The sequence below is a fragment of the Mustela erminea genome, chromosome 8, assembly GCF_009829155.1.
Source record: "Mustela erminea isolate mMusErm1 chromosome 8, mMusErm1.Pri, whole genome shotgun sequence".
NCBI lineage: Eukaryota > Metazoa > Chordata > Mammalia > Carnivora > Mustelidae > Mustela > Mustela erminea.
The window spans coordinates 49,317,338-49,338,830 of record NC_045621.1 but is presented as its reverse complement, the minus strand read 5'-3'; the positions used below and the strand labels follow the sequence as shown (position 1 = coordinate 49,338,830).

General features: G+C 39.8%; 1 protein-coding gene across 29 annotated transcripts in view; it reads left to right on the top strand.

Annotated features, from left to right (window-relative positions):
• NEB (nebulin) overlaps window positions 1–21,493 on the top strand; it is a 207,241-nt gene that overhangs the window by 138,536 nt on the left and 47,212 nt on the right. For all 29 annotated transcript variants that reach the window (XM_032355562.1, XM_032355564.1, XM_032355560.1 and 26 more), the window contains 14 exons: window positions 1,755–1,862; window positions 3,464–3,577; window positions 3,882–4,079; window positions 4,387–4,491; window positions 5,344–5,448; window positions 6,313–6,420; window positions 7,524–7,631; window positions 8,517–8,624; window positions 9,757–9,861; window positions 9,959–10,063; window positions 10,649–10,747; window positions 11,095–11,205; window positions 20,142–20,246; window positions 20,907–21,011. In XM_032355562.1, coding sequence (XP_032211453.1) covers window positions 1,755–1,862; window positions 3,464–3,577; window positions 3,882–4,079; window positions 4,387–4,491; window positions 5,344–5,448; window positions 6,313–6,420; window positions 7,524–7,631; window positions 8,517–8,624; window positions 9,757–9,861; window positions 9,959–10,063; window positions 10,649–10,747; window positions 11,095–11,205; window positions 20,142–20,246; window positions 20,907–21,011 — 1,584 coding nt within the window. The remainder of the gene's footprint in view (window positions 1–1,754; window positions 1,863–3,463; window positions 3,578–3,881; window positions 4,080–4,386; window positions 4,492–5,343; window positions 5,449–6,312; window positions 6,421–7,523; window positions 7,632–8,516; window positions 8,625–9,756; window positions 9,862–9,958; window positions 10,064–10,648; window positions 10,748–11,094; window positions 11,206–20,141; window positions 20,247–20,906; window positions 21,012–21,493) is intronic.

Genomic DNA, 21,493 nt, shown 5'->3' with positions numbered 1-21,493 from the left:
TTGCCAGGGGCCACTGGCTTACAGCCTACAAAGACACTCCTTTTTTTCCTCCTCTGAACTGGTTAATTCAACAAACATTTTTCAAACTTCATTTTAAAATCATTTTAGATTTACAGAAAAATTGCAAAAATAGTAGAGAATTCCAGCAATTCTCTACTAGAATTCTCTGTAATGCAATGATCAAAACTAAGAAAAGCCCCTATGGCTTTTTTTTTTTTTTTTTTTTTAAGATTTTATTTAGTGGCATCTGTGTGGCTCCCTAGGTTAAGCTCAGGCTCCCCGCTCAGTGGGGAGTCTGCTTGCCCCTCTACCTGCTGTTCCCCCTGCTTGTGCTCTATCTCTCTGTTAAATAAGTAAATATTTTTTAAAAGATTTTATATGAGAGAGAAAGAGAGAGAGAGAGAGAGAGAGAGAATGAGATAGCATCTGTGGAGTAGGGGCAAAGGAAGAGGGAGAAGCAGACTTCCAGCTGAGCAGGGACCCCCCACCCTCCCCCTCAGGGCTCATCAGGACCTGAGCTGAAGGCAGATGCTGAACCCACTGAGACATCCAGGCAGGCGAAGTACTATGGCTTTTTTTTTTTTTTTTTTTAAGATTTTATTTATTTATTTGACAGAGAGAAACACAGTGGGGAGGGGAGAACACAAGCAGGGGGAGTGGGAGAGGGAGTAGTCTTCCCGGCAAGCAGGGAGCCCAATGCTGGCCTCAATCCCATGACCCTGGGATCATGACCCAGGATCATGACCTGAGGCAAAGACAGATGCTTAACAACTGAGCCACCAAGGTGCCTCTCTGGCTTTTAACAAATGCAAAGAGTCATGTGTTCACCATCACAATGAAAATACTGAAAACCTCTCTATCACCTCAAAATTTGCCTCTTGCTTCCCTTCTCTCCCTAGACATCCATAGAGATATTGTCTGCACCAGTTAAAACAACAAACAAACAAACAAACAAACAAACAAAAAACCACAACTTTTAAAAACCTTTTCCAGAATGTCATGTAGATGAAATTACGAAGGATGTAGCTATCAGGTCTGGCTCTTTCTCTTAGCAAAATGCATGCACTACACACACATTGCCATACAAACTAGTAGTTTATTGTTCTTATTGCAGAATAGTATTCCGCTGCATGAATGTACCACAATTGTTGATCCATTCAAGGTCAAAGGACATCTGAGTTGTTTCTAGTTTTTGACAATTATGAATAGAGCTGCTATATACATTTGAGTATAGGTTTTTGTGTATATGTAAGTTTTCATTTCTCTTGAGTAAATAAATACCTAGGAGTGAGAATATTTTTTGAGCTCCCACTAGCTACAAAAAACTAGGAAAGGATAAATAGATTTTAGTAGTGGTTTTCATCCTTCAGAATTTCCTAGACTTATGGGAAATGAATCAAAAACTGTTTTAATTTATGTACAGTAAAAGTCACTCCCTATGGTATGTGTACTATGGCTTTACAAATACATAATCATGTAGTCACCGCAGCGGTCAAGATATAGAAAAGTTTTATCACCCCATGATAACTGCCAAACAGTGATAAGTACTACGGTAGAGAACAAAATAATGGAGTGTGGAATTACAGTCATGGCATTAAACCTGTTATTCACTGAGGGGTACTTGGATCCTACTGAGTATGAAGATCATGAGGTGTTAAGGAGTGTCTGAAAAAGGCAGATACAGGAAGGATCCCCTCAAGAGCCAACCAGAATGCATTTTTCCGTATTCACAAGATAATTTTTAACCCCTATAGAACCTGTACAAGGAGGCTTGGGATAAAGTGAAAGCCACCAGCTACATCTTGCCTACCAGCACCATGTCCCTGACACATGCCAAGAACCAGAAGCACCTGGCCAGCAATGTAAGTCAAGTGCAAAGGTGATAACCTCCCACCCACCCTCTGCCTTCCCCTGTTCTCTGCTACTAGTTCTTTCTGGCTAATTCACGTGTTATATATATTATATGTTTATATATATTATAAAAGAAAATCTTAAATTACGAGGTATTTAGATACAATATTAAGTTGTAGGAACTTTAACCCTTTATGCCTAAAATATTAAGTAAAGCCTTTAATTGTAAAATTCCCTATAACCTTCATTGCAGTCCTGATAAGCCATTTCCTTTTAGAAAGATAACCTCTTTTAGAAACTTCTACCTCTTAACTGTGAATTAATTCACAATTGTAAATTAATTGTGAATTTTACATAGCACTGTAGATCTCTTTTTCTACCACAACCCACAGTGAGACATTTATTTTATGTTGCGAGTTCACAGACAGCTGAAGTTTACGTGAGTTCCTTCTGACAGTGTTTTACAGAAGACTATGTGCTGCTACCTAATGGCAATACAGTATATCATTTCAATTCGGTTCTATTCATTTAAATGCTAGTGATTCAATAACTTGATTTCACTTCTTCCTAATAGGCCTAGAGATGCATATTTAGGAAAAGACTTTGTTAGACAATATGTGGAATTAATTTAATTTGTGTTAAATATATATGGAATTAATTTAATTTCTACCTGGAGGAAAAACTAATATATGTGATTTTGCCCAGACCCAAGTCTGTTTGGAGGACTGCAAACAGAGTAGCCCAAAGGAACAAATTTCACTTGGGAAGAAAAGTTTTGTGTATAGAACTCAGAAAGCTCATCAGAGATTTTTCTCCTTTAGTCATGAAAAAAAACTATAGAAGCAGAATTTTCAGCAACTTGTTTTTGAAACAGGATGGAGCATAATTCTTTAAAAGAATTTCAACGGTGTTTTTTTTTTTTTTTCTAAAAAAAAAAGGTGCCTTTGAACAGTGTGTTTTTTTTTTTTTTTTTTTTTTTTTAAAAAGGTGCCTTTGAATACTATCTTCTTTATAATTGAGGAATGGTTTAGATGTAAGGAGCACGGGAACTAATATTCTAGGAAATTCTGTTGGGAATTTTGGTTGATTTCCAGTTAGCAAAGAGCTTCACTGCAATTCTGACACAAATACTCCTATCTTCCCTTTTTTCCCCTTAACTAAGATGTGGGCCTCTAAGTAATGAGGATTGTTCTTTTGTCATGTACTAGGAGTTTGGATTTTAGTCTTTTTAAGAGGCTTCTCTCCTAGTTCATGAAATCCTGGAGCATTAATTCATAGGCAATATGGCTTAAGAAGCAAAAGTCAGTTTCCCCATAAACATTGGTTACAATGTATTTTTTGAAAACTTTATAAACTCTGAAATTCAAGGACTGTGTCTCTTAAGCATTAGGCTTGTCAGTCACTAAAAACAAAGAAATTCTTGATCACATTTTTTATCTTTTATTCATGGTTAAGAAAAGCAAAATCATTATCCTGGAAGAGATTATTTAAAAATTACATAATCTGTAAAATAAGTTAGGTGTAGCAGCAATAGTAGTACAAGTATGGGTATAGACATTTTTAAAATAGTAACTAAAATAACTTTTTCCTTCCTTTTACTTTTTCTCTGTAGATCAAATATCGAGAAGAATATGAGAAATTCAAAGCTCTTTATACTTTACCAAAAAGTGTTGAGGATGATCCAAATACAGCACGCTGCCTGAGAGTCGGCAAGTTCAACATTGATGTAAGTAATCCCGAAGGCCTTACTTCAAATCAAGGCCAGGCAGTATAGCCATCTGTCATAAATCAGAACATTGCCTAGTCATGCCCATGGCCCTGACTGTACATATGTGAAGAAGCAAGTGTCATTTCAGCACATGCTGTTTACCCCACCCCCATGAATCTATAGAAAGTGTCAGAAAATTCCAGGTAACACCTGATGGCTATAGTCATTTACCCTGACTTCTCCAGGGCATAAGAAAGGCGTTTATTGCCATGATACCTTGCACAATTCCCTGTGTAATTGGCATGTTATTTTATCTTCACAGCGCCTCTACAGATCAGTTTATGAAAAGAACAAGATGAAAATCCACACTGTGCCTGACATGGTTGAGATGGTTACTGCTAAGGATTCTCAGAAGAAAGTCAGTGAGATTGACTACCGCCTCCATCTCCATGAGTGGATTTGCCACCCTGACTTGCAAGTCAACAGCCACGTCAGGAAAGTCACAGATCAGATCAGCGATGTAAGTCTACTGCTCATGAAGGTCCCCCTCCCTGGCCTCGCACAGCCATCCTGAAGGGAAGCAGACTCACTTGTGTCTTCACCTCCTTCTCCTGGGATTGCTTTCCTCTGTACCCATGGGTCTGTCCCTCAAAGCAGGGCTCTGTGGGCCACTGTTTCCCTGGCATCCTCAGCCTCATCACATGATGCCTCTTGATGTTCATTCCATAAAGTCATCCTGGATCCAGAGGGTGTCCATATTTTTGGTGTTTAAGTTACTGTCACTTTTTTTTTTTCCCTGATTCCATCTATCTGCTACAATCCTTTAGATTGTGTACAAGGATGACCTTAACTGGCTAAAAGGCATTGGTTGCTATGTCTGGGACACTCCTGAAATTCTTCACGCCAAACATGCTTATGATCTACGGAACGATGTGAGTTTGCCTGGTTTTTTAGTTTTTTTTTTTTTTTCTTTTTAAGTATATTTCCTTTTTTCTACATAGTCTAGTCAAAGGGAGAGTTACGGACATTGTCACAGACCAGCTATGTCTTAAGTGGTGTTGAGGGTGGCAGAGCTGGAGAAAGATGCCAAGGAGCAGAGAACACCCATTTCTCAGTAATGCGTGTAGCTTTCCTATTAAGCAAAGCAGTTAAGCTGTCCTATTGTCCTCTCATGAAGAAAGGACCCCTGGCTCTTCTGTCTACATTTGGATTATTTCAGATATATCAAACCCATAACTCTCATATTAAGAAAATTCCATTTGTGAGGCGTTTGTGATGCTTATATACAGGATCTGTTTATAAAGAGAGAATTTGGGGTGCCTGGGTGGCTCAGTCGTTCAGCATCTGCCTTTGGCTCAGATCATGATTCCAGGGTCCTGGGATTGAGCCCCGAATCAGGCTCCCTGCTCTGCAGAAAGCCTGCGTCTCCCTCTGCCCATTCCCCTGCTTCTGTTCCCTCTCGCTATGTCTCTGTCAAATAAATAAAATCTTTTTTTAAAAAAAGGGAGGCTTTGCTGAGCAAATTAATGCTGTACAAGATTTCAGTAAAAAAAAAAAAAAAAAAAAAAAGCTTAAGTGTTCCTCACCTGCTAGAATGCTCTGGAAGCTCCATATGACTGTAAGCATTAATTATGCAGATTATCATAAAATTCAAATGCCTCCTGGTTGATTAAGTGCTAATGAAAGTAAATGTCTTGAGTTAAAAGAACAAGACTCTCTGTGAAAGCGGCAGTTTCTCATACAGTGAACCATCTAACACAGGCTTAATTTATTCCTCTCCGCAGATCAAGTACAAATCTCATGCCCAGAAAACGAGGAATGACTACAAGCTGGTCACTGATACTCCAGTCTACGTGCAGGCTGTCAAAAGTGGGAAACAACTAAGTGATGTGAGTGCCTCCAGGGAAGTCATGTGGACAGTAATAAAGATGGGGCCACAGTGACCAAAAAAAAAATAAATAAATAAAGTGGCCTTTTGTAACTGGGAAACCAGAGTTAGCGCCTTAGAGAGTCTGCTCTTGTTTTCTAAAAGCCTGGTGCGTTCAATCAGTCCCCAGGGTGGCAGTGTCAGCAGCCTCACTGTATGGAATCCTCGGTGTCTGAGAGCTTTTTGCTTTAAAGTTGCATTTTGTATCCTTGTGTCAAGAGCAGCAGTTCTGTCGCGCTGCGGAAGCCTGCTGAGCAACTAGAGCGGACTGTGGTAGAGTGAGGGGACAGGCTCCAAGCGAGGGAGGGGGCGGGGTCCGGCCTCTACTGCGCATCCTCTGCGCGGCGTGGGCGGAGCCGGCCCAGCTGTGCCTCCACGTGCTTCTGTGTGCGCTGCGGACGCCATTCCGCTGTCGTGTCTGACGCCACGCGGGCGGGACCGGCCCAAAGCAGCCCCCAAAGCTGCCTTTCTTTTCTTTTTTTTAAACTAATCCCGCAGGTTAATTAATAAACAGGGAATGCTACCAGTGAGTTAGAATGTTCAAGCCTACTTATTTTGAAACTTACAGTGGTAAAACGCCCGCTCTTCCTCCCGTGCCTCAGCGGTGTCTTCCCCATCTCTCTCAGTGTGGGGGTCCACACGCTGGTTGTGGTCCCACTGGTAAGACCAATAATAGATCAGATTTCTCTGGCCAGAGGGAAGAAGGCTACTTATTATGATTTTATTTTATTTTATTTAAGAGAGACTGGGTTTCCATTTCTTGTGCTTCTTCCCAGCAGTGCTGCTGCGATTAAAACCAACTGACTCCTCTTCTCTCTGCACACAGGCTGTTTACCACCATGACTATGTGCACAGTGTCAGGGGCAAAGTGGCTCCAACAACGAAAACTGTGGATCTGGAGCGGGCCCTTCATGCCTACAAGCTCCAGAGTGAGGTGAGCAGTGCGAACCTAACGCGGTGCCCAGCAGAACTCCAAGAGGCAGCCTACAAGGGCCAGGCCGCTGGCTTCCGTGGAAACCGCTTTGGCCTGGGCATTATCTCAGCCGGAACTTGTCCATTGTAAATGCTCTTCCATTCCCATGAGTTTAAAAAAGTCAAAGAAAGAATCATAGTCTGTCTTCCCTCTTGGCTGGCAGGATCTTTATACCAAGCAAGAAATGGGCTTTTTAAGAGTAGTGTTTACAAGACACAATGAAGAAAGGCAACCCCCTATCTCTGGCTCAAAAAAACTCAAAACCAAGATGATAAAGGCAAGGCATATAAACACAAAAGACTACTAACAATGAGAGAGAGGTCTAGAAGTTACTGTTGGAACTCAGAAGAGAAGGAAACTGGATTCCACTCACATATTTCATATTCCTAGTCTGTGTCATCTGGTCATGCTACTTTGGTCTCAACCTTCGATGTTAGTCTCCTACATTGAATGTTAAAAGTAATTTGGTTTTAATTTATTTTTAATATTTCAAATACTATTCCTACTCCTGGAGCTCTCCCAAAAAAACAGACTATTTAAGGTCATAGTCAGCAACTTCTTTCCCCCTTCTGCCAGGAATAAGAGTATCCTGACCTTTTCCCAGCCTGACATCAGGACACTGTGTTTATGGGGAGGATGGCATTCCAAAGATGTGCCTTATAACTATGATTCTCTCAGGGATTGGTAATGACGTGGATATCTCCAAAGGGTGAGGGGGGGTTAATGGCAGAGGCACCCCTGACTACCTGTTTTCTCTACTTTTCCCATTTTCTTCCTAGATACCATGCAGCTAACTGGGAATATATACATTCAAAACATAGAAGAATTATTTCCTATGAGCCCCTTCACTCATTGCTCTCTCTCTCAAAAACAGGTTAAGAGAAAAATTGATTAGTTGCCTGACCCTTAGAAAACTTACTTAATTTCTTCCTGAAATCAGTGTAGTGAACATAAGGACAGGATGTATCTAACTGAAAATCTAACGTGAGCTGCATGTGACTTGTTTAACTTAGATAAGTTATTTGATGTAGATGTGATTTACCCACTTTTCCTCCTTCTGGCAGGGTCTGTACCGAGATGCTGGCCGGCGCTCTCTGCCTACTGGATATAGGCTTCCAGGTGACACCCCTCACTTCAGACATGCCAAAGACACCCGATACATGAGCAGTTATGTGAGTGGTCTCCTCATTAAGATGGGGTTTGAAGGGGGGGCACTAATATTCATTATTAGCCGCTCTAATGCCCTGGTCACACCTTGAAGGTTCAATATGATGTAATGGTGGGACTAGAGAATGGGAGACAGTGTGTTTCCTAGGGGTGCTGTGAAATTGAAATTTGGCAATGCCTGGGTAGCCCAGTGGATTCGTATAGGACTTTTGTGGGATTGTATCTGCATAAGTCATTTACCTTGGCTTAGGGTTCATGGCTGTCATCCTGCCTCTGTTTCTGTTGATATTAGCACTGATGCATCCTGAACCATTCCAAGCCATATACCAGAAACAGAGCTTCATACACATCCTGCTAATATGTGGCCATAATATTATCTTCAGGATCTAACATCACTGTGTATTCCTTTGGAAAAGAAAGGACTTCTTGCCTAGCTGCTGGCCAGGCGGTGTCCAAAAGCCAGGGGCCCAAAATTATGGTTTCCAAAGCAAAGAGTTGCAGATTTAATTATCTCACATGTCATTTTTTTAAAATCAGTCTATAACGCCATTCATCATTCTCAAAAGTAGTCTCTCGTTTCTTTGCACTTCCTAATTTCCTAACTGTACTGGGACTAAAATTAGAGTTTTTTTCTCATATTTTTCATACCTGCCTACAAACCAGATTTATCTAGGCAACACTGAATTTTATTCCTTTCTGGACCTGGCTTTATTAGTCAACAAAATAATTTTCAGGGTTCGGATTACTATTAAAATTTGTCAGTGACTTTTCCTTATACTTAATCCTAGAGAGTAATTTTCAAATGAAAGCAACAGCTTTTTCTATTTGAGAAATGTAGAGCTACTCTCTATTTACCCATCAGTGGACTTATTCTGACTTTGCTTTTCCAGTTCAAATACAAAGAAGTTTATGAACACATCAAGGCAAACGGATATACCCTTGGGCCCAAAGACGTTCCATTTGTCCATGTCCGGAGGGTCAACGATGTTACCAGTGAGGTACTGTGAATGTTGATTCTGTGGGGGAAATAATTGAGTTTCAAAGACCATGGCTTTGAAATAAGACAATCAGATAAATACAATATGTGGAATTTAAGTAATTCACTCATTGTGGCACCTGGGTGGCTTAGTGGGTTAAGACACTCGCTCATATGTGGAACTTAAAAAACAGAGGATCATAGGGGAAGAGAGGAAAAAATAAAACAAGACGAAATCATAGAGGGAGGGGCGCTTGGGTGGTTCAGTTGTTAGGTGTCTGCCTTTGGCTTGGGTCGTGATTCCAGGGTCCTGGGATGGCACCCTGCATTGGGCTGCTTGCTCAGCAGGCGGCCTGCTTGTGTTCCCTCTCTTGCTTTGTCTCTCTCTGTCAAATAAATAAATAAAATCTTTTTAAAAAATCATAGAGACAAACCACAAGAGACTCTTAAACATAGGAAGCAAACAGGGTTGCTGGAGAGGAGGGGGGTTGGCAGATGGGATAACTGGGTGATGGACATTAAGGAGGCACATGATGCAACAAACACTGAGTATTATATAAGACTGATGAATCACTAAACTCTAGCTCTGAAACTAATAACACATCATATGTTAATTAATTGAATTTAAGTTTAAAAAATAAAAAGTAAAGACTACGGCTTTGTTTGAAGTGCATTAAGGGTTTACTGTCTCTTATAAATTTATGCATTAGCAAGGAATAAAAGAGTCCTTTTAGCTACCATTTTGATACTTGAATCCATTGGCAACATTTTTCTGTATTTGGCAGTGCCATCGTAGAGATCTCATTCATAAATTATAATGTGTATTAATTTCTCTTTTGACATTTGTATTAAAAAATCTTTAATAAATTTACATTTTAGTCTGACTCATGACCCTCATTTTCCATATAAATGATTGGTTTGTATATCTGATCCTATCCAATCGTCTGATAGAATGTGGAAGACTTTGTGCTCAAAATTCTTCATCTAAATAAAATAACTACCATTTTCTCTTTTTTCCTAATCTCAGCCCCTTTCTTTATCCTTAATTGCCCCTCTCATGGCTCTTTATGTAGAATATTTGATTGTTGATTAGTCAACAGATGCCTTCATCTTCCTAACACTAAATACCTGGAATGGTTTTTCTTCTAATGTAGAGATTGTATCGCCAGTTGTACCACAAACTGAAAGACAAGATCCACACAACTCCCGACACTCCTGAAATCCGCCAAGTCAAGAAGACACAAGAGGCTGTCAGTGAGGTGGGTATTTTCATAGGAGAGAGGACGACAGGCTGTGGAACCCATGGACTGTCAACAATTTGGTCTCTGATGTGTGTGTTTCTGGGTATTTTTCCAGTTGATCTACAAATCAGACTTATTCAAGATGCGAGGCCACATGATCTCAATGCCATACACACCCCAAGTGATCCATTGCCGCTACGTGGGAGACATCACCAGTGATGTAAGCATCTCATAAGGGACAAGAGGCTGTCCACATGTAAGCCAGCCAGTGGCCTTTGAATATCCTTCTGCATTGAGTACTTCTAAACTGAATATACAACTTGGAGGTGAAATTGTGTGGAAGCAGAATCCCACATTTCTCCAGCTACGGAAATGGTAGTAAGAGGACCACTTGGGAATTACAAGAATTGCTCACCACCATCTTGCATTCAACACTGAATCCTTACCAGCTTCTCACTCTGTTTCGTATCTTTGATCTGCTCATCCCCTTTCCCACCCCTTTAACAACTTCCTCCTGCCATTTTTTTCTCCTTAAATATTTCCTTCTCCTACAAGACCATTCCATTCATTCTATGCTTTTCTCCCATCAATTTAATAATAACAAATATCAGTGTTCTCCTCAGCTCTGATTAGATATTAAATTTTAAAACCTGTGATTCATTTAGGTGCACATAAACAAAGAATACAGTGTGAGTGTGTTCAACCAGAAAGAAAACTTTCAGTAGAAAAGTGTCACTACTCTGTCTTATTTGTTCCTGGTTTATAGTTACTCATGGCCAGCTGTATTTCTGTTTCTGCCACGCAGATTAAATATAAAGAGGACTTGCAGATCCTCAGGGGACTGGGCTGCCTCCTGTATGACACTCCCGACATGGTCCGCTCACGGCACCTGCGCAAACTCTGGGTAAGTGCACACCTTCACGGCACATAGCTATCCCCACATAGCTTCCATATATCCTGTCACCAGCTGCAAGGTGCTGGACAGAAAATCTTTGCCTGCAGCTACTTTTAAGAGGAAGTTTACCATTAACCGATTTGAACCATTCATGACTCACCTAAACTGATATGTGCCTCTGTGAAAGCTGATGAACTCAGTGAAATGAGAGTCATCTTTGTTGAGACGGGAAGACATCCAGGGACATGAAAGCCCTGCTCAAGTTGCACGTGCCAACCGCATGAAAGGTAGTGTGTGACTGTGGCATGCAATTCCTTAAATGATCAATTAACTTGTATTTCTGTTGTGTTTTCAAGTCTAACTACCTGTACACCGATAAGGCAAGGAAGATGCGAGACAAGTACAAAGTGGTGCTTGACACTCCGGAATACAGAAAAGTGCAGGAACTGAAGACACATCTGAGCGAGGTAAGAATGCTGAACCTGTCACTACAAGTGACTTGTTCCTCTGGTGGCTATTTTTCAGGCCACCACACTCAGCAAAAAATCTCCCCTCTGCCTTTAATTACAGAGTGCCTCCCATATGTAAGGAAGTAAAGAAAACTTGACCTCATTTTGCCTCATTTTACTTATTTTGTCCCCTTTTGATAAGATGAGGATATCAGTATTTGACTGCCTGTGACGAGAACTGCTGAGAGTTGACACGATTTTATAAATTGGAAAGGCCTTCTGTCTTACGCTATTGTTGCAGTCTCCAAACTGAATTTATTTCAAAACTCTCTAATCCCTGCTATCAGAAACCCTAATCATGGCAACGCCATGGAAAAGTCTTCTAATGGCTCCCTGCTCTGTGACCTACTCAACAAATTCTAGACTACTTTGTTTCATTTTCAGTTGGCCCCCAGGCTTCTGATTTATTGCAGCTAATTGTGTATAGATCTCTTGCTCTCACCTACACTCTTGGTTCCTTTTGAGAGGTGGCCCCACATTGTTTAGATGTGTATCCCATAGTGCCTTGGCTATGATCGATGTCCGTGTTTGCTAGTGACTCCATGTGCTTTGTAAAGGTAGGGGCATTCCACAAATGTAAATGGTCTTTCTTATTTTAGGTGAGTTGGCCATTCTCATCAGACTTCACCAAGCTGACCCACACACTGGCAGTCAGGCCACTTCATTGATTTCCCATTTTCAGTGTTTCTAATGGCTGCTAATTAGGAATCACTTATGCCCTTATACTTAGAGATGCCCTGGCAAACCAAGTGTCCTCACTGGGGGGTGCACAGCTTGCTAAACTCCTAGTGAGCTAGAGGCAGAGGATGATGAATTCTTTAGCTTTTAAAATGATACATTGAGCTCCTTTGCTTTGCTGGAAGCTTAGCTATATTGCTTCAGCACTTAGCCAGGAATGCTTATGTTCTTCTCTCTCAGCAAAGTTGTGCTTCTCCACACAGGTTGTGTATCAGAATCTCCTGGGAAATATTTACCTATCCTGACTAGACTCCCAACTCCCCAGCCTCACACCAGACCTCTGATTCTCTCTGTCTGAGCATCTGCATGCTTTTAGCTGCTCCAGAATGATTCTAACATGCAGCCAGGGTTGGAAACCACTGCTTTAAGTATCACAGCTGTCCTCCAAGTGCCACATAATAAAACATGATATGGCAACTTAACGTGCTTATTGGTATCTCCAAAATACTTTTGTTGGGTGTTTGGATTCAGAATTATCTAAAACTTTTAATTTCTCCTTTTCCCAGTTCCTATTGGGATTCTGTATGTCTTATGCATGTACATTGAGGAAAAAGAATAGCTATTCAGTAATTCATTTTTCCCCACACTTGCCTCACTGGAAGAATAACGTGAGCTTCATAAAATATTGATCCACTTCTTTTTTTTTTTTTTTAAAGATTTTGAGAAAGATTGGGATTCATTCTTTGAATGTTTGGTAGAACTCACCAGTGAGGTCTTCTGATCTTGGACTTTTATTTGTTGGGAGATATTTTTTTTTTGAAGATTTTATTTATTTATTTGACAGACAGAGATCACAAGTAGGCAAAGAGGCAGGCAGAGAGAGAGAGGAGAAAGCAGGCTCCCCAAGGAGAGGAGAGCCTGATGTGGGGCTCTATCCCAGGTCCCTAGGATCATGACCTGAGCCGAAGGCAGAGGCTTTAACCCACTGAGCCACCCAAGCACCCCTGTTGGGAGATTTTTAATTATTGATTCAATCTCCTTAGTAGTAATCGGTCTGTTCAGATTTTCTCTTTCATCATGATTCAGCATTGGCATGTTGTATAGTTTCAGGAATTTATCCATTTCTTCTTGATTGTCCAATTTATTTAGCACATAATTGTTTATAGTAGTCTCTTTGATACTTTGTATTTCTATTGTATCAGTTATAACATCTCTTTTATTCTGATTTTGAGTTCTCTCTCTTTCTTGGTGAGTCTAGTTAAAGGTTTGTTAATTTTGTTTATCTTTTCAAAGAACCAGCTCTTTCATTGACCTTTTCCATTACATTTTTTGTTTGTATTCTATTTTTTTCTTCCCTTATTTTATTTCCTTCTTTCTACTAACTTTGGGCTTCATTTATCTTTTCTTTTTCAAGTTACTTAAAATGTAAAGTTAGGTTGTTTATTTGAGACTTTTTTTGTTTCTTGAGGTAAGCATTGTTATGAACTTTCCCCTTGGAACTGTATCCCATAATTTTTGGAATGTTACATTTTCATTTGTCTCAAGATTTTTAAAATTTCTCTTGATTTCTTCTTTGACCCATTGTTGTTCAATATCATGCTACTTAATCTCTACCTAGTTGTGAATTTCCCAACTTTCTTCATGTAATTAACTTCTAGTTTTGTCCCATTGTGGTTTGAAAAGATGCATGATATTATTTTAATCCTTTTAAATTTATTGAGGCTTGTTTTGTGGTGTAACATGTAATCTATCTATTTAAGAAATTATTCTATGCACTTGAAAAGAATATGTATTCTGTTGCTTTTAGGTAGAATGTTCTGTAAATATCTGGTCTACTCTATCATTTAAGGGCAATGTTTCCACATTGATTTTCTGTCTAGATAATCTATGCATTGATGGAAGTGGGGTATTGAAGTCCCCAACTATTATCGTATTGCTATTTCTCTGTTTAGGTCTGCTGATAATTGCTTTATATATCTAGGCATTCCTCTGTTGGGTGCATATTTACAAATATTATATCTTTTTGTTAGATTGGCCCCTTTATCATTATGTAATACCCATTTTTGTTTCTGATTAGTCTTTAAAGTCTATTTAGTCTCATATAAATATTGCTACTTCACCTTTATTTTGGTTTTCCATTTGCATGGAACATCTTTTTCTATCCCTTCATTTTCAGTCTTTATGTGTCCTTACATATAACAGGAGTCTCTTATAAGCAGTATATAGATAGGTTTTATTTTTTATTTTATGTTCTTTTAAGATTTAGTCATCTGTTTTAGAGAGAGAAAAAGAGACCACAGGCCTGAGTGGGAGGGGCAAGGGGAGAGGGAGGGGCAAGGGGAGAGGGAGAATCTCAAGCAGACTCCATGCTAAGGATGAAGCCTGACAGGGCTTGATATCACAACCCTAAGATCATGACCTGAGCTGAAACCAAGAGTCAGACACTTAGCCAACTGTGCCACCTAGATGTCTCAGTAGAGACACCTAGGTTAAGTTGGCTAAGTGTCTGACTCTTTGGTTTTTTAATCCATTTGGCCACTCTGTGTCTTAGGATGGGAGAATTTAGTCCATTTACGTATAGATTAATTATTTTTTAATCCATTTTTTTAATCCATGGTTTTTTAATCCATTTGGAGACTCTGTGTCTTAGGATGGGAGAATTTAGTCCATTTACATATAGATTAATTATTTAATTAAGAATTAGTCCATTTACCTATAGATTAATTATTTTTATGTATATGTTTACTGCCGTTTTATTAATTTTCTCTGGCTGTTTTTGTAGTCCCTCTCTCTTCCTTTCTTCTTTTGCTCTCTTTGTGATTTGATGATTCCTTTTAGTGATATGTTTATATTTCTTTCTTTTCTTTTGTATATTTCTGTCAGTTTTTGCTTTATGATTACCATGAAGCAACTTGTAACAACTGGTATTTATAACAGTCTGTTTTAAGTTGATAACAGCTGAAGTTTGATCCTATTGTAAAGCTCAACATTAATCCCTCTGCCATGTTTTATGTTTTTAATGTCGCATTTTACATGTTTTTATCTTACGTATTTCTTACCTAAATGTAATCATAGTTATTTTTACAATGTCTTTTAACCTTCATACCAGTGATTAATTCACTACCTTTACCATATATATATACACCTTTCCAGTGAGATTTTTTATCACTAATTAGAACCCTTTCTTTTCAGCTTAAAAAAATCTTTTTAACCTCTCTTGTAAGGCTTCTTTAATGATGATGAACTCCTTTAGCTTTTGCTTGTCTAAGAAATTCTCTCTCCTTCACTTCTGAAAGAGAAGTTTGCCAAGTAGAGTAGTCTTGGTCAGAAGGTTTTTTTCTTTTAGCACTTGGAATATATTTTGTCACTCCCTCTGGTGTGCAGTTTCTGCTGAAAAACCTGCTGATAATCGTATGGGCGGGTGGTTAATGTATATAACAAGTTTTTCTCTTGCTGCTTTTAATAATTTCTTCTTCTCTTTAACTTCTGACATTTTAATTATCATGTGTCTTGTTTTGGGTTTCTCTGGGTTCCTCTAATTTGGAATTCTTTGGGCTTCCTAGATCTGGATGTCTGTTTTCTTCCCCAGGTTAGGGAAATTAATATTTCAGCCATTATTTTTTCAAATAAGATTTCTGTTCCTTTCTCTCTTTTCCTTTTGGAAGCCCTGTGATTCAAATGTTAGTCTATCTGATGCTGTCCCACAAGTCCCTAAGGCTATCTTCACTTCTTTTTTATTCTTTTCTCTTTTTGCTGCTCTGGTTAGGTGAGCTCCACTGCCTTGTCTTCAGGTTGACTGATCCTTTCTTTTGCTTTATCTAGTCTGCTGTCAACCCCCTCAAATGTATTTTTCAGTTGTTATTGTATTCTTCAGCTCTGTAACTTCTATTTGATACTTTCTTTTATTTTCCATCTTTTTGTTGGCATTCTCACTGTGTTCATTCTTCTTTGCAGTTTGGTGAGCATCTTTATGAGTGTTAAGTTAAACTCTTTATCAAGTAAATGAGCTCCATTTTATTAAGGTTTTTTCTGAGTTTTATCTCATTCTTTCATTTGGAACATATTCCTCTTCCTTCATTTTCTTGACTGTGTTAATTTATATACAATAAGTGAAACAACCACCTTTCCCAGTCTTGAATGAAGGCCTCATTTAGGATGTGAAACTTGTTGTTCAACCCCATCTCAACTCTTAGTTTTCTCTTGAAACTTTATGCTTGTTTAAGTATCCTATTATATTTTTAATAGTTCCAGGTAGTTGAGGATGTGCCAAGACCTTGCAGTGTCCCAAAGGGGAGGATCTCAGCACCTAGATTTAGGTGGACTGGAAGCCAAACCCTCAGGCATCAGCTTTTAAATGTATGCAAATACATACAATCCTAAGGGACTACAAGCATAAACCCTATGAAACCAGCAAGCTGGAGCAAGGTAAAAGCAGAGCATCTACCTTTGTAGATAGGATCTACAACTTTGTTCCTTGTTAGCAGTTCCATAGGCCACTAAATATGTGTCATACCTAAAGCCTATGCCTCAGGCCAAAATTCCAGGACAAGCAAAGAGGTGTCCTTCACAGAAAGACCTTGGGGTGGTAACCTACCAAGAACTGTCTAATTGCCATAGTCCTGTGGAACCCAGAAATATGAGCCTTCCAGGCTATCTGTGCCAAGTACTCAAGGGGTATCCCCAGGTTGGCAGCTACAAAAATCAGGCACCAGGTGTGAAAAAGCTTCCCTCCAGGAGATATTGGCACTCAAGGGCATAGTAGAGGGTAAGGATGAAGATAATAAATGACCTCTAAGTTCTCTGAAAAGTATTTTTGTCAGCCCAAGATGCATTTTTAATAAAAAGCCTGCCCCTCAAGCTGCAGTTATGATGATGAGCTAACACGTCTTCTTTACAGAAAGACTGAGCTCGTGGGTCTGTTGTCTCTTGCTATGCCCTGGGGATAGTAGCTACTTAAGAACTCTTTCCCTATTGGTTACAGTCCTGTGGAACCCACAAGAGTAAGCCCTACCAGCCACTAGAGCTAGATGACATAGAGGTGTCTTCCGGCTGGAGTTGCAAAAATCAGACTCCCAGGCAAGGCTACGAGCTCCTTTCTGGGTGACCTTTGTTATAACAGTCTCATGGCACCAGGAACACAAGCTCTCCTGACCTTCACAGCTGAGTGACTAAGAGATGTCCTGTGGGGGGCAGCCACATATACCAGAATGAACAAAATCTTGCCATTTGCACAACTTGAATGGACCTCAAGGTCATTATGCGAAGTGAAATAAGTCAGAGAAAGATAAATATATGACCTTTCTTATATTTGGAATCTAATGTGTGTGTATATAAATGGTGTTAGCCATAGATGGGAAATAGTGGGTGGGAGAAATTTAGTTTATTTAGTTTAAATAAATTCTAAAAAATACTGATCAAAGTCCCTTTTCTGGATTCAGAAGTTCTTTGGTAGAACCTGTAAATCTGTTTTAATGAGGACTTTTGGGTTTTTTTCAGATCAGGAAAGTTTGGAAAACACTGTTTTAGTAAAAAGTTTGATGGCAAAAGGAAGATAGAGTTCTCAACTTTTGAATTGCTTTTGAGTTGTATAGATTCTTGACTTTTATACTTCATAGTACTAGCAATCAGGAATGTTGTCCCAGGAAACATAAACTGGGAGGTCTGTGAGGGATGGGCTAGTAAAGAGGGCACTTGATGTGATGAGCACTGGGTCTTTTACATTAGTGATGAATCACTGACTTCTACTCCGGAAACCTATATATTGCACTCCATGTCAACTAACTATGACTTAAATTTTAAAAAATAAAGAAGCATTAACAATGCATACCTAAGTATGGGAGAAATATAATATGAAGAAAATCATTGAAGTGGTATGGGAGAGTTGGGTTTTAGTTCCAGATTTACTTCCACTTTGTTGTGTGACCTTGTATAATTCATATATTCAATACCCCAGTTTCCTGAGCTAGAAGATTAGAGTAGATGATTCAGGGTCCTTTTAACCATAAGATTCTATGAGTTTGTTGACTTGCTTTATTTGAAATTTAGCCCAAAAGAAATAGTAAGTTTTTATTTAATTTATTTCTTTTCTTTCAGAAGTAACAGAAAAAATAGCCCCAAGCAGATGAGCTATATTTCGTTTCAACTCATGCTTGTATATAATTTATATGTAAAGAAATAGATATGCACCTTCATATGTATATACATATTATTTATCTCCTATATTTTATCTGTTCAACAGGCATTTATATTGATAATTAGAATTTATTTGCTACCCATTTGTACTTCCTAGTTTGCCTCACTGTATGAAACTCCGTCAACATTTATCAAAGGACTACTGTTTTTCAGATCTTTTATCCAAGTACAAGGTGAAAAAAGAATGATAGACCCGAGCCCCTGCATTCCATGGGCCCATATCTGTGAAGAGAAACAAACATCAATATGATGAATTATATCATATAGGAATAATCAAGACAGTGAGGACTCTGCTTTCCAGGCAGATACGAGGAAGAAGAACATTCTAAGCAGAAAGAGCAGTATATGAAAATGGCCATAATGAGTTCTTAGAATTGGAAACAGTTTCAAATAGCAGAAAGGGAGTGTGGAAGAATGTTGAGAAATGAGGCTAGAAACATAAGATAGAAGCCAGCTCATGAAGTCCAATATCTTCATATTGGACTTGATGAAAAATCACTGAGGAACTATTTCTGAGCATTAAGGCATGATTAGATCTGAACTTTAAGAACATTGCCTTCTCAGACTTGCGAAAGATAAATGAGCCATGCAGAGTGATCCAATGGAGGACCTAGGAAGGGTTTTTTTGTTTTTAAAGTGCTTTTTTTTTTAAAAAAAAAAAAAAAAAAGATTTTATTTATTTATTTGTCAGAGAGAGAGGAGCGAGAGTGAGCACAGGCAGACAGAGTGGCAGGCAGAGGCAGAGGGAGAGGGAGAAGCAGGCTCCCTGCCAAGCAAGGAGCCTGAAGTGGGACTCGATCCCAGGACACTGGGATCATGACCTGAGCTGAAGGCAGCTGCTTAAGCAACTGAGCCACCCAAGTGTCCCAGAAGGTTTTTTAGGAGCATCTTGAGACTGATACAGGAGGAAGAGAAGAAATGATTACAGGAGGCCGAGCTAGGGCAGTGTCTATGAGAAAGGAGAGGGTGGATTGGACTTAAAAGCTATCACAAAGTCAGGAGCCCAGAATTCATGACCATTTGTTATGGGAATGAGGGAGAAGTCTAGGATGACTCCTCAAGTTTCTGGCCTGCATGCCTGGGAGAGTGAGGAGTCATTTTGCAAAGTAGACAAAATAGGTAAAAAAGCAGATTTGGGCTGGAGATGGACATAATACAGAGAATTCTGCAATGAACATGGTAAGTTCAGAGCATTGTTGAAAATTTTGTTCTGACTTAGGAGAGTTGATGATTGAGTCATACGAACAGATGAGGTTACCCAAGGAGAAGTATAGGGTGAAAGAGGCTAACCCTGACTCCAACCAGTGGCAGCCTTTGGAGGACAGAACCATAGAAGTAAGCTGAGGAGTGCCTAGAAAGATAGGAAGCCATGTAGGGGAAGAGTGCAAGAATGGGAGGCAGAGAAGGATGTTTTTCAGCATCCTGCTCAGCAGTTTCAGTTGCTACAGAGAACAATTCCTGTATCTGGCAGTCGTAAAGTTTTTGGTAGTCTTTGAGAGTGACTTCATTGGCATGGCTGGGTAGAAGCCAAACTGTTGCCTTGGGAAATTAACCAAAAGAGAGGGAAAAAAAAAAAAAAAAAAACGTCGTCTGCTTGGCTATGAAAGGTAGAAACTAGGTCATTGGTAGAGATTGGAAAAGGCTTAGTGAAGGAGAGGACTGGAATTTATTTGCAGATGAAAGGAGAAGGCTGGGGAAATGAGAAGGTTGAAGATGTCAAGAGGGGGGGAGAGTAGTTGTTGGCACAGGCTCCTAGAACAGGGCAGGTGAGAGCAGGACCGAGAATGCAGTCAGAGGCTGGAATCTTGAGCCAGCTACAGCATGTCTCTTATTTTGATACAAGGGAAAAAGAAAAAGAGGGCTCGGAAGGTAAATAAATTATTGGTTTATTGAGCAGAAACTGAGCCTGTTGCAGTGGGACAGGCCTTGGTTTCTTTATAAAGTAAGCACTAAAGGCATCTCTCAGCAGAGAACATAATGTGTTGATGAAGCAGAAATAATGGTAATGACTATTTTATGTACAGCTGGTGTACAGAGCTGCAGGCAAAAAGCAGAAGTCAATCTTCACCTCAGTTCCCGACACTCCTGATCTTTTAAGAGCCAAGCGAGGGCAGAAGCTTCAGAGTCAGGTGAGCTTCATAAACAGAGACTCCTAAACCCACAGCACTGACATCGCAGGGAGGGTTGTTGCCTGTGGCTACCCACTCCGGCTCAGTAACAGACTCTCACGCTTGGTTGTCCTTGATGCAGCCTCATGGCCCTTATCTTCTAGCAGTTTTCTTTGGGGCCATCAGAACTGTGGTTGTGTTGTACATAAACAAGCCATATCATGTCTATTTTTTAAGTTGTGTGTACAACTTTTCTCATTGGATAAATGGTCGGTGGACCAAACTGCTTGATTCGTTCTGTAGGACCTATCAATTATTCATGATAAAAGAAACCACATTTTATGCACTCAGACAAAAATGAGTGGGGTGGTGGGAGTGTGTTGAGGGCTTTGTCAGAATCCACTCTTTCTTCCATAACACTCTTTACCACATGGTTTTAGATCAGGCAGTACTCAACAGTAAGGGTGTTAGGTAACTAATGTATGTATCATGTTTCCAAATGTGGAACACAGAAAGAAGCAAATGAACAGAAATACAGGAAAAACCAGAACAAGTAGATTTGGCCCTCCCATTGAATAGTTAGAACTGAATGAAAATGACTGAATACTAAATAATAAATACTAAATAATAATAAATAATAATCTGTTTCTAACATCTGATCCCTATTCTCTGATCATTTAGTATCTGTATGTTGAACTTGCCACCAAAGAGAGACCCCATCATCATGCTGGAAACCAGACCAAAGCCTTGAAGCATGCTAAAGATGTAAAGGACCTGGTCAGTGAGGTAAGTTTGAGAATTTGGCACCAAGGTGCACTGGGTTAAAGAAAAAAAATCTTGGGACACCTGGGTCGCTCAGTTGGTTAAGCAGCCAGCTCCTGATTTCAGCTCAGATCATGATCCTCAGGGTCATGGGATTGGGTCTCGCATCGGGCTCCCCACTCAGCAGGGAATCTGCTTAAGATTCTCTCCGTCCCGGGCACCTGGGTGGTTCTGTGGGTTAAGCCGCTGCCTTCGGCTCAGGTCATGATCTCAGGGTCCTGGGATTGAGTCCCGCATTGGGCTCTCTGCTCAGCAGGGAGCCTGCTTCCTCCTCTCTCTCTCTCTGCCTGCCTCTCTGCCTACTTGTGATCTCTCTCTGTCAAATAAATAAATAAAATCTTTAAAAAAAAAAAAAAAAAGATTCTCTCCGTCCCTCTTCCCCTGCTCTTCCCTGCTCATGCTCTCTTTCTCTTAGAATAAATAAATCATTAAAAAAAAAGTTTCCT